Genomic DNA, 12,161 nt, shown 5'->3' on the forward strand with positions numbered 1-12,161 from the left:
TGTTCCCATCCCCGTCCCCACCGGGGGCTGCCACCCGCCAGCCAAACCTGTGTGTCCCTCCATCCCCCAACCCTCCCCCTCCCCCCCCGGGCAGTGTCCCCCTACCCCCCACCCCCCCGGGCAGTGTCCTGCTGCCGGGGAAGCTGCAGCTCCGTTTTCATTGATTTTTCCCTCTTTTTTGTGTGTTTTTTTTCCCCAAGGCATTGTGCAGGCCTGGAGGAAGGGCTGAGCGCTGGCAGCGTGCGGGCAGCGTGGCCAGCACAGGCCGGCCCTGGAGAGCTCCTCGCTTGCCCCCTCGGAACCTGATGCCAGCGCTGCCACCTCCCTCCGCCCCTCTCGTGGTGCTTCCTTCGCCGAGATCCTCCTGCCCCTCGCCGAGCTCCTCCTGCCCCCGGCCGAGATCCTCCTGCCCTCCGCAGAGCTCCTCCTGCCCCCGGCCGAGATCCTCCTGCCCCTCGCCGAGCTCCTCCTGCCCCCGGCCGAGCTCCTCCTGCCCCCGGCCGAGCTCCTCCTGCCCCTCGCCGAGCTCCTCCTGCCCCCGGCCGAGCTCCTCCTGCCCCTCGCCGAGCTCCTCCTGCCCCCGGCCGAGCTCCTCCTGCCCCCAGCCGAGCTCCTCCTGCCCCTCGCCGAGCTCCTCCTGCCCCCGGCCGAGCTCCTCCTGCCCCCAGCCGAGCTCCTCCTGCCCCTCGCCGAGCTCCTCCTGCCCCCGGCCGAGCTCCTCCTGCCCTCCGCAGATCTCCTCCTGCCCTCCACCGAGCTCCTCTTGCCCCCAGCAGAGCTCCTCCTGGTCCTCACCGAGCTCCTCTTGCCCCTGGCCGAGCTCCTTCTGCCCCCGACCGAGCTCCTGCCCTCCACTGAGCTCCTGCCCTCCACTGAGCTCCTCCTGCCCTCCACCGAGCTCCTCCTGCCCCTCGCCGAGCTCCTCCTGGCCCCGAGCGATCTCCTCCTGCCCTCCACCGAGCTCCTCCTGCCCCCGACCGAGCTCCTCCTGGCCCCGACCGAGCTCCTCCTGCCCTCCACCGAGCCCCTTCTGCCCCCGGCCGAGCTCCTCTTGCCCCCGGCCGATCTCCTCCTGCCCTCCACCGAGCTCCTCCTGCCCCCGACCGAGCTCCTGCCCTCCACTGAGCTCCTCCTGCCCTCCACCGAGCCCCTTCTGCCCCCCGCCGAGCTCCTCTTGCCCCCGGCCGAGCTCCTCCTGCCCCCCGCCGCTCCCTGCCGACGCCTGAGACGCCTCTGCCCGCGCCGCAGCCCTGCCCAGCCTGCACCGCCTCGCCCCGCGCCCGGGGCACACCACAAGGCAGGTGGCACAGCCTGGCACGGATGGGGAAACTGAGGCACAAAGCCAGCCTGGGGGGGGGCTCTGGGTGCAGAGCTGCTGCCAGGTTCTGTGTGCCAAGGAAGGAGAAGGTCTCATCCCCGCTTGGTACTCTGGGCTCCAACCCATGTGGTGCCCCCAGGAGCCCTGGGCACAGCTGGGGGCACCCATGGCTCCCATGGGATTGCTTGGAGGGGGCCTGGGGGGGCTGGGCTGGGCTTAGTGGGGTGCCTCAGTTTCCCCAGGGGGATGGTGATGGTGATGATGATGTCTAAGCAGAGCTGTGCCCCCTCCATCAGTGCCCGGGGGGGGGGGGGGGGCAAGATTTGAGGCCCCTCACTCATTAAAGGTTGGGGGCAGAGGAGGGGACACAGTGCTGGGGGAGGGGGGGAGGGGTGCCCACATTCCATGCTCCTGATCCCAATGGAGGCTGTGAAATGTGTGCCCCAAAACTGCCCACGGGCCCTTGCCAACCCCCCCAGGGGGCAGAGTGGGGCTGGGGGTGCCAGCAGGGCTGGGCTGGGCCCAGGCTCTGGCGAGGCTCGGGGGGGGTGGGGGGGGGCTGTCCCCACCACGTCACCTGGCAGCAATCTCCTCCCTCCTCTCCCTCTCCTGCCTTTGTGCCATGAATTATTTGTGCCATGGCAGCTCCTGGCTGGCTGCCCGGAGCCGGCGAGGCTGCGCCTGGCCAGATGCCACCCCGGTGCCCACCGGGTCCCCGGCTGGGATGGGGGAGACTGTGCCAGAGCACTGATGCCCATGAGGTCCCCACCCAGGGCGGGGGAGGGACGGTGCCAGAGCCCCTGCATGCCCCCTGTGTCTCCAGCTCAGGTGTGGGCACGGTGCCAGAGCGCTGGTGCCCACGGGGTGCCCACCCAGGATGTGGGTACAGTGCCAGAGCACCCACAGGCCCATGGGCACCCGGGGGGGGGTTGGGGGTGCCAGCACCAGCTCACCCACGTGCCCATGCCAGCGCTCAGCACCCCAGCCACTGCCACCTCACCAAACCAAGGCTGTGCCAGGCCCTGTGGCAGAGCTCCTTGGTGCCACCCGCTTTGGGCAACCTGCGCCGCTCCCAACCCTTCCCTTCAGGGACCAATCCTGCGGTGCTGGTGCTGGGCAGGGCGGGCTGGGCAGCATCAGGGGGGTGCCAGGGTGCCCGTGGGGGCAGGTTTGGGGAGCAGGAGGCAGGTGTGCCCGGGGAGGGGGGGGTGAGTGGCAGTGCCAGTATCTAGGGCACGGCGCAGGCTGCGTGGGAAGCAGCTCGCGTGTGGCACGGGGCTGCTATTCCTGGTGCCTGCTCCCGGGGGGGACGTGGGGAAAGTCACCCTGGCACCCCCCTTCCCTACCTGGGATGGGCTCTGCCACCCTGGCTCCTGCTCTTGCCCCCCTCCCAGTGCTGCTGGCCCCTCCTGTGGCACTCGCGGTGGCAGAGGGCAGCACCTGGCTGGTGTCCTCCCCCCCCTGCCGCCGTCCTGGGGATGCTGCAGGGTTGGAGCTGCCGCTGCCGGCAGCTCCGGGGCTCATCCTTCCCCCATCAGCCTTTGTGGTGGCACAAACCAAGCTCCTGCAGACCCAGCTCTGTCCCCGGGACCTGGCTGGGCTCAGGGGGAGGCTGATCCATGGCCAGGGTCCTGCTGAGGCAGCCCAGGGCAGGTCCTGCACCCAGCCACAGCCCAGGCTGCTCCGGGGGCTTTGGGCTGCTCCTGGCCAGGTTCATAGGATCCATGGAATGGCTCAGGCTGGAAGGGAGCCTCAAGATCCTCCAGTTCCAACCTCCCTGCCGTGGGCAGGGACAGCTCCCACCAGCCCAGGCTGCTCAGGGTCCCATCCAGCCTGGCCCTGAACAGCTCCACAGCCTCCCTGGGCAGCCTGTGCCAGTGCCTCCCCCCCACGGGCAGGAATTCCCCAGATCCATGGAATGGCTCAGGCTGGAAGGAGACCTTCAAGACCCTCCAGTTCCAACCCCCCTGCCATGGGCAGGGAACCCTCCCAGCTTGCCTCATCCAGCCTGGCCTTGAACCCCTCCAGGGAGGGGACATCCACAGCCTCCCTGGGCACCCCCCTCCCAGTCTCTCACTGCCAAGAACTTCATCCCTGCCGTGGGGGTCACCAGCAGCTGTCTGTCTGTCCGTCCACCCCCCCTCTGCAGGCAGGACATGGACTCCATGTTCGAGGACGACATCAGCATCCTGACTCAGGAGGCCCTGGGGCCGGATGAGGACTGGTTGGACAGTCCCAACACAGACCTCTCGGGGGAGATGTGCTCAGCCTCCCACTTCGCCCTCATCACCGCCTACGACGACATCAAGAACCGGCTGACAGGGCTGGAGAGGGAGAACTCCACCCTCAAGCGCCGGCTCAAGGTGTACGAGGTCAAGGTGAGGGGCAGGGGGGGGGGACGGGACATGGGGGGGGGACGACCGCGGGGAGGGAGGAGGTTGGCTTGCAGGAACCTGTCCAGAGGAGGGCAGCAAAGCTGGGGAGGGGTCTGGAGCAACAAGGCTGGGGAGGGGTCTGGGGCACAAAGCTGGGGAGGGGTCTGGGGCACAAGGCTGGGGAGGGGTCTGGAGCAACAAGGCTGGGGAGGGGTCTGGGGCACAAGGCTGGGGAGGGGTCTGGGGCACAAAGCTGGGGAGGGGTCTGGGGCACAGCCCTGTGAGGGGAAGCTGAGGGAGCTGGGGTTGCTTAGCCTGGAGCAGAGGAGGCTCAGGGGAGACCTTCTTGCTCTCTGCGACTCCCTGAAGAGAAGCTGCAGCCAGGGAGGGTTGGTTCCAGGCACCCAGTGCCAGGAGGAGAGGACACAGTCTCAAGCTGTGCCAGGGGAGGTTTGGGCTGGATGTGAGGAGGAAACTCTGCCCAGGAAGAGAGCCTGGCCCCCGGGATGTGCTGCCCGGGGAGGTGGTGGAGTTCCCATCCCTGGAGGTGCTCAAAACAAGCCTGGGGGAGGCGCTGGCTGCCAGGGTTTGGTCGGGCAGCAGCTGCTGGCTGCCAGGGTTTGGTCGGGCAGCAGCTGCCGGGTGCTAGGTTGGGTTGGGTGATCTCGAAGGGCTCTTCCGCCCCGGCTGGCTCTGTGCGTGACGGGGAGGGGGTCGTGGTGGGGCTGGGGGTGCCCTCTGACCCCCTGCCCCGTGGCTGCAGTACCCCCTGATCGGGGAGTTCGGGGAGGAGCACATCTTCTCCCTCTACGGGGCCAAGGAGACGTCGCTGCTCAAGAGCGAGAAGGCATCGCTGCAGCAGCAGCTCAACCAGTTCCAGCATGAGGTGAGAGGGATCTGGGGGGGCGCTGGGGGACTCCAGGGGTCTCTGCAAGCTGACCACCAGCGTCCCTCCCTTCCCTCCCCCCAGCTGCAGAAGAGCAAAGAGCGTGAGGAGCAGCTGGAGGAGATGATCCAGGCCTACGAGAAGCTGTGCGTGGAGAAGGCTGACCTGGAGACCGAGCTGGGGGAGATGGTGAGGGCTGCTGGGAGGCACTGGGCACAGGGGGAGGGTCTGCACCCACTCAGGTGCCACCTCTGGGACTTGGTGGGGACAGAGAGCTGGGGATCCATGGCTGCTCCCCCCCCCCCCCCTCCCCCCTGTTATGGCCTCGTTGGGGGTCGTGGGGCTGCAGGTGGCACCACTTTGCCCCTCGCCCCACCACCACCTCACCCAGGGGTGCTCCTGGCTCTGGCGTGGTGCATGTGTGTGTCCCTGGGTGCTGGCACCGTGTGTTTGGGCTCTCCCCAGCTTCCCCTGTGCCACCTGGCTCAATGCTCTGCCAGCCCTGGGGTGCCACCCGTGCCATGCCATCCTCTCTCGTGCTGTGCCAGGATGGATCCCATCGCCCCGCCATGACGGACGCCAGCTCTGTGGCGCCCCCCAGTGCTGGTTCTGCTGGGAGGGGACAGGGTGGACCCCCCCAGGGAGGGGGTAGGGTGCCAGGTGGGGGTTCACCCCTCTCTCTCCCTCCCCTGGCAGCGGGCACTGGTGGAGACTCACCTGAGCCGCATCCGGAGCCTGGAGCAGCAGCTGCGGCAGCGCGACGGTGCCACCTTCCCCGGGCTGGGCCCCCCTCTGCCAGGGCAGGAGGTGCCTTTCCTCACCCTGCACCCCAACCCCAGCCTGACCCACGGTGAGCTGCTCCCCTCCCTACCCCCTTGGAACCACCCCCAAACCACCCCCCCCCCCCACCCGGGACCCTGCCAGGCTGGGTGCTGGGTGCTGGGTGCTGAGCCGAGCCGTGCCCGCAGTGCTGGAGCGGGCTGGGGGCTGGCAGAGCCGGGGGCTGGAGGCTGAGCTGGAGGCAGCACGGCAGGAGGCGCAGCGTGCCCAGCACCGGGAGGAGCACCTCAAGGCCGAGTGTGAGAGGCTGCAGGCGGAGCTGAAGCATCTGCAGGACACCCGGGAGCAGGTGTGGGGCAGGGGCTGGCAGCCCGGGACCACCCTCCCCCTCCCCCCCACCCCCGTGCCCGCTGGGTGGGGGGTTGGGTGCTGACCTGGTGCCTGCTGTCCCCAGGAGCAGTCGGAGCGGGACATGGCCTGGGTGAAGAAGGTGGGCGACGACCAGTAAGTGCCAGGGGCAGGCTGGGGCAAGGGCTGGGCTGCCACGGGGGTGGGGGGCAGATGGGGAGGGGTCCCTGCCCTGGCAGGGATGGGTGGAAGCTGGGGCACCGCTGAGCTTCCCCTCCAGGGTGTCCCGGGGTGACAGGACCCCTCCCCCCCACCCCTCTTTGGACAGCGTCCCCTGGGGGTCGTCCCCCACCGAGGTGAGATCCTGCACCCCGCAAGCCCCCAACTGCACCCCAGGGGTGTGGGAGCGGAGCTGGGCCGCGGGGTGCCCACCGCCTGGCGGCTGGCACAGCCTGGCACCGCCTGCTCTGCCCGGTGCCCGCTCGGTGCTGCTGCCTGCAGAGGGCACTGACAGCTCACGGCTGCCGCACGGCGCCGGCCAGGCACGGAGCTGTGCCAGCCTGTGGGGGGCCAGGCGGCACCGTGCCCGTGCCCAGGGTGCTCAGGGCCCTGGGCTGCCCCTTCTCCACCAGCTCTGCACCAAACCCCACCGGAGGGTTTCTCCCTGCACTGCTGGCACCCCGGGGCTGGAGCCCTGGAGGTGCCGGCGCTGGGAGCTCCTCCTTTAGGGATCATTTTCTCCTCTGGAAGGGTTGGCACCAGGCTGCCCAGGGCAGTGGTGGAGTCCCCATCCCCGGAGGGGGTCTCCAAGCCCTGGAGCTGTGGTGCTGAGGGTTGGTGGTGCCCTGGGGCAGTGCTGAGGCCAGGCTTGGACTCAATGACCCTAAAGGTCCAACGGAGCTGATCTGAGGATGCCTCCAGCCCCTGCAGCTCCTCCTGGCCTCCCCACGCTGCAGCTCTGGGGACTCCATCAGGGCACCCCCCGAGGGTGCTGAGGCTGGGACTGAGCACCCTGGATTTAGGAGTGTGGGCCAACCTCTCCCCCCTCCCAGCCCCCCCCAACCTGCCCCCTCCCCAAACGCAATCCTGTGGAGACTCCAAGCCTGGAGGTGCTTCAGCCCAGGCTGGATGAGGCTTTGAGCAGCCTGGGCTGGAGGAGGTGTCCCTGCCCGCGGCAGGGGGGTTGGAACTGGGTGGTCTTGAAGGTCCCTTCCAACCCAACCCATTCTGTGAGACCAGGGGGAGGTCGCTGCCAACCCCTCCCTGGTGCCAGCCCTGGGCATCAGCAGGGTCTGTAACCTCTCTGAGCAGGTCCTTACCCGCCCCCTCCTCACCAGCTCAGCTCCATGGGGCTGCTGGGAGGTGGCAGAGGGACTTCTACACCCCCACGCGTGTCCCCCACCCCCACCCACCCCTCCTGCTGTACTGTGACACCGGGGCTGGCATCAGGTTGGCATCAGATCACAGCTCCCCCGGGCACGAGGCAGCCCGTGCCAGGCTGTGGACAGATGCAAGGTGACAGAGCGGGGCCTCGCCTGGCACGGGGCTGGGGAGGTGCTGGGGTGCCGGGGGGGGGTCCCCCCTCCTCCTTCCCGAGGTGTTGGAGGCTTTTGCTCTCTCCTGTCTCCCCGCAGTGGATCAGAGCGTGGGGCTCGGGGCGGGCACAGCCCAGCTGGCACCCCCGGAGCTGCTGCTGCTGCTGCCTGCTCGCTGCCAGCTGGAGACAGAGGTCCCGCGATGGCCCCCCCCAGACTGCCCCCCGCCAGGGCACTGTGTTTAGTGCAAAGCCCAGACTGGCCCTGCCCTTCCTCCTTCCTCATCCCCTTCTCTTTCCCCTTCCCCTTCCCCCTTCACCTTCCCCTTCTCCTTTCCCCTTCCCCTTCCCCCTTCCCCTTTCCACTTCCCCTTTTCCCCTTCCCCTTTCTCCTTCCTTTCCCCTTCCCCTTTCCCCTTCCCACTTCCCCTTTTCCCCTTCCCCTTTCTCCTTCCCCTTTCCCCTTCCCCTTTCCCCTTTTCCCCTTCCCCTTTCCCCTTTTCCCTTTCCCCTTTCTCCTTTCCCTTTCCCCTTCCCCTTTCCCCTTTTCCCCTTCCCCTTTCCCCTTTTCCCCTTCCCTTTTTCCCCTTCCCTTTTTCCCCTTCCCTTTTTTCTCCTTCCCCTTTCCCCTTTTCCCCTTCCCTTTTTCCCCTTCCCTTTTCCTTTTCCCCTTCCCCCTCCTCCTTCCCCTTCCTCTTTCCCGTTTGTTTTTCCCTTTCTTTCAATTTCTCCTTTCCCCTTCCACCTTTTTGGTTTTCATTTTCCCCTTTTCCTTTCCCCTTCCCTTTCTCCTTTCCCTTTTCTTTTCGCCTTTTTATTCTGTCTTCCTTTTTCACTTTCCCTTTTTCCTCCTTTTTTCCTTTCCCTTTTCCTTTAATTTTTTTTACTTTCATTATTTTTTTTTACTTTTAAACATTTTTTCCTTTCCTTTTCTTTCTTCTTTTCCTTTTTCTTTTCGTTTCATTTTTTCTTCTTTTTCTCTCTTTCATTTTTTCTCTTTTCCTTCTCCTTTTTCTCTTTTCCTTTTCCTTTTTTATTCTTTTCTTCTTCTTTTCCCCTTTCTTTTTCTTTTCTTTTCTCCCTTCCTCTTTTCTTTTCCTTTCCCTTCTTCCTCTTTTTTTTTTCCCCCCCCTCTTCCTTTTCCTCTTTCCCCGACTCTTTCCCCCCCACCCCAGGAGCTGCCGGGCAGGCAGGCAGGGGTCGCCCTGTCTGCTGCTGTTAGGAGCGGCGTCTCCCGAGCCCCGGGGGTGTCACAACGACTCAGTTGATCTCCTCCCCGCTCCGCGCTGAGTCCCCAGCCCCGCGGGGCCCTGGCAGGCAGCTTCTGCCTTCACATCACCACGGAGAGGGAGCTGCCAAAAAGCGACACCCAAGTTTGGGGCAGAATTGATGACTTTGGCAGGGCCTCCAAAACCATGGGGGGAGAGGGGGGACCCCCCCACACACACACTCATGTCACCCACCGTGTGTGTGTCGTCCCCCCCCCCGTTCACAGGGTGGCTGTGGGTGCACTGCTGGGTGAGGCACGACCACAGCTTTGCCCTTTTGAGTTGAAAGCTTGATTTTGGGGTAGCTTTGGCTGCAGCCCATGGCAGAGGGAGCCCCCTCCCAGCCCCAGGCAGGAGGCTGGGGCTGTCCCAGCCTTGGTGACACTTTGTCCCTGTCCCAGGGTGAACCTGGCACTGGCCTACACGGAGCTGACAGAGGAGCTGTGCAGGCTGAGGAACCTCAGCTCCCTGCAGAGTCAGATCCTGCGTGCCCTGCTGCAGGAGAAGAGCCTCAATGGGGGTAAGGGGCAGCGTGGGGGGGGGCTGCACCCCGTGGCTGGATGGGGCTGGGGTGTGAAGAATGGGGAGGTGGAGCTGGCTGCCAGCATCCTCCAGCCGGTGCTGAGCTACTGCATGGATCCATCCTGGGGAGCATCCCAACCCAAGAGCATCCATCCCCACGGGAGCAGCCATCCTGGGGCTCAGCCATCCCTCGGGAGTGTTCATCCCTGGAGGCAGCCATCCCAAGGATCATCCATCCTGGGAAGCATCCAGCCCTGGAAGCAGCCAAGCCTCGAAGTGTCCATCCCCTGGGGCTGTGCATCCTCAGGAGCATCCACTCCACGTGGAGTGTCCATTCCCCAGGGAGGGATCATCCACCCCTTGGGAGCCCCCATCCTGGGAAGCACTGATCCCTGGAAGCATCCTCTCCCTAAGGAATGTCTATCCTAGGGACCACCCATCCCCTGGGACCATCCATCCTGGGGATCACTCATCCCCTGGGAGCATCCTTACCCTGGGACCATCCATCCTGGGGACCACCCCATCCCCTGGGAGCATCCCCCTGGGATGCAGGCGGCTCCCGAGGGGTCTTTTCCGTGCTGCCCAACTGACAGCAGGCTTTTTTTCTCTGCTTCCCCTCACCCTCTTTTGCTCTGCAGGCCAACGCCACTCTCCGTTGTCCCAGTGCCACTCCCCCCTCTCCCAGTGCCACTCTCCGTTGTCCCAGTGCCATTCCCCAGCCCAGCAGCGCCGCTCGCCCGGCCCGCAGTGCCCCTCCCCCGCTCCTCCGGGCCGTTCACCGGCACCCCAGTGCCAGTCTCCGGCCCTCCAGCGCCGCTCCCCGGGACCCCCCAGTCAATCCCCTGCCCAGCAGCGCCGCTCGCCGGCCCCCGGCCCCTGCCAGTCCCCTGCCCAGCAGCGCCGCTCGCCGGTGCCACCTTCCTCCAACCAGTCCCCCGCCCAGCAGCGTCGCTCCCCGGTGCCGCCGCCGCCGCCTTGCCCCTCGCCGGCTTCGGCGTCGCCGCACCGGTTGCCGGCCGAGAGGATGGAGCTGGGCTACGCCAAGCCCTCCAGCCGCCACATCAAAGCCGGCTTCCAGGGCCGCCGCAGCTACTCGGAGGTGACCAACGTGGCCCTGTACCAGCAGAACCGCTCCCTCTGGCTCCAGCCCGAAGCCTCCACCCTCCCCAAGCACCGACCCTACGGGGAGGTGTATCTGGGGGGCGCGGGGTCCCCCCTCAGCGCCCGGGAGCCCTTCGAGGAGCACCTGCGCTTCGAGAAGCAATCCTCCGATGAAGAGGAGTGGGCTCTCCCCAGCCCCCCCAGCCCCGAAGCCGGAGCTATTCGTTGTGCTTCCTTCTGCGCCGGCTTCCCCAGCCCCGACGCCGACGCCGCGCACCGGACGGCTGCCGCCTATGCCCGGGCAGAGCATGCCCAGTCCTGGCCCTCCATCAACGTAAGTAGGACATCCTCACGGCCGCCCTGGAGGTGGGGTGAGGGGCTGGCAGCAGGGAAAAGGGGGGAAAACAAGCCTAGAAAACTTCCGAGGAGCAGCCGAGGCGCTGGGGGTGTTCAGCCTGGAGAAGAGGAGGCTGAGGGGAGAGCTTCTGCCTCTCCACTGCTCCCTGGAAGGGGCTCGGGGCCAGGTGGGGGTTGGGCTCCTCTCACTTGCTACAGGATAAGGGGAAATGGCCTCCAGCTGCCCCGGGGGAGGTTTGGGTTGGAGGTCAGGAACAATTTCTGTCCCCAGAAGGGTTGCCCAGGGCGGTGGTGGAGTCCCCAGCCCTGGAGGGGTCTCACAGTCCTGGAGAGGTGGTGCTGAGGGCCATGGGGTTGGTGAAGGGCTGGACTGGATGATCTTAAGTGCCAGGGCAAGGGGCACGAAGTGCAGCCCAGGAGGTTCCAGCTGAGCAGGAGGAGAAAGTTGTTTGGTGTGAGGCTGCTGGAGGCCTGGAGCAGGCTGCCCAGAGAGGTTGTGCAGAGCTCCCAACCCCCCCTGGGCACTGTGCTGCTGGGCAAGCTGCTGGGGGAGCCCTGCTGGGGCAGGGGGGGGGTTGGACTGGGTGGGCTCCAGAGGTGCCTCCCAACCTCCTCCACGCTGGCACCCCATGGCTCTGGCACTCTGAAGGAGGTTTGGCAGCGCCCTGGGGCAGAGCTGGGTTAAGGCTTGGACTCCACGACCCCCAAAGGTCTCTTCCATCCCAAACAACTCCATGATCCTGGTGGGGAGGAGATGGGAGAGGATGGGGCACGGCTGGGCCCCCCCCACCCCCCCTGGGTGGTGAGCTCAGTGCCAACCTGTGCCCCCCGCAGCTGCTGCTGGAGACGGTGGACTCGGAGGTGCGGAGCTGCCCCCTGTGCCAGTTGGCCTTCCCCATTGGCTACCCAGACGATGCCCTGGTCAAGCACATCGACTCCCACCTGGAGAACAGCAAGATCTGAGCCTTCCCCACGCCCCCCAACCCCCCCCCCGTCCCCCCGGCCCCGCCTCCCCCCCACCTTTGGATGCTGCATGACAAACACAGGAGGAGCGAGAAGGGCTCCCGAAATACCTCCAAGTCTTCAGTAGCTACAGAAAGACTCAGCCCCCAACTCCCCCTCCCCTCCCGCACTGGAGCCCCCTCCAAACCCCCCTCCTCCACCCCCCCAGCCCCCCACCCCAAGTGGGTTCCTCAGCTCCTGCTCCATCCCTGCCAGGTTTGGATGCTCTGATGGGGGGGTACCGGGGTAAGGAGGTCCTGGGTGGCAGCTGGAGGGGGACACCCCCCCCACCCCCCACCCCCCCGCACCCTTGGGTGCTGCTGCTGTGATCTCAGGGAGGATTCGAGGGGCCAGGTCCTGGATCTGGCCCCCAGGAAGCAGGAGAAGAGGAGGAGCTGCTCCTTCCCCAGCTCCCTGGGACAGGGTTGGGTTTAGGGGGGGCTGGGGGCGAGGGGGCAGCTGCTTGTTCTCGGTCCCCTGGCCTTGTCCCAGCAGCTCAAGCATCCCCCCTCCCCCAGCCCCATTCTCCCCTCTCCCCCCAGCCCCGTTTCCCCCTCCCCCCTTCCTCACAACGATGCTGCTGAGAAACGAACCCCCAGGTGCAGCATGGACCCCCCCCCCAAATCCCCCCCTCCCCCAAACCACTGCACCGAGCTCTGCAGCCTGGGGG

The 12,161-nt window shown here is 66.5% G+C and overlaps 1 protein-coding gene across 1 annotated transcript; it reads left to right on the top strand.

The window, feature by feature from the left end:
• Positions 1 to 1,197: 1,197 nt before the first annotated feature.
• Positions 1,198 to 11,464, top strand: TBKBP1 (TBK1 binding protein 1). The gene is made up of 10 exons (XM_054176741.1): positions 1,198 to 1,301; positions 3,472 to 3,696; positions 4,457 to 4,579; positions 4,664 to 4,768; positions 5,276 to 5,429; positions 5,548 to 5,708; positions 5,814 to 5,863; positions 8,911 to 9,029; positions 9,670 to 10,466; positions 11,324 to 11,464. Exons 2-10 carry the CDS (start codon positions 3,475 to 3,477, stop codon positions 11,450 to 11,452), a joined length of 1,860 nt encoding a protein of 619 aa, XP_054032716.1. The 5' UTR covers positions 1,198 to 1,301; positions 3,472 to 3,474; the 3' UTR covers positions 11,453 to 11,464.
• The last annotated feature ends 697 nt before the right edge of the window (positions 11,465 to 12,161 follow it).

Source organism: Dryobates pubescens, chromosome 36 (genome assembly GCF_014839835.1).
Source record: "Dryobates pubescens isolate bDryPub1 chromosome 36, bDryPub1.pri, whole genome shotgun sequence".
NCBI lineage: Eukaryota > Metazoa > Chordata > Aves > Piciformes > Picidae > Dryobates > Dryobates pubescens.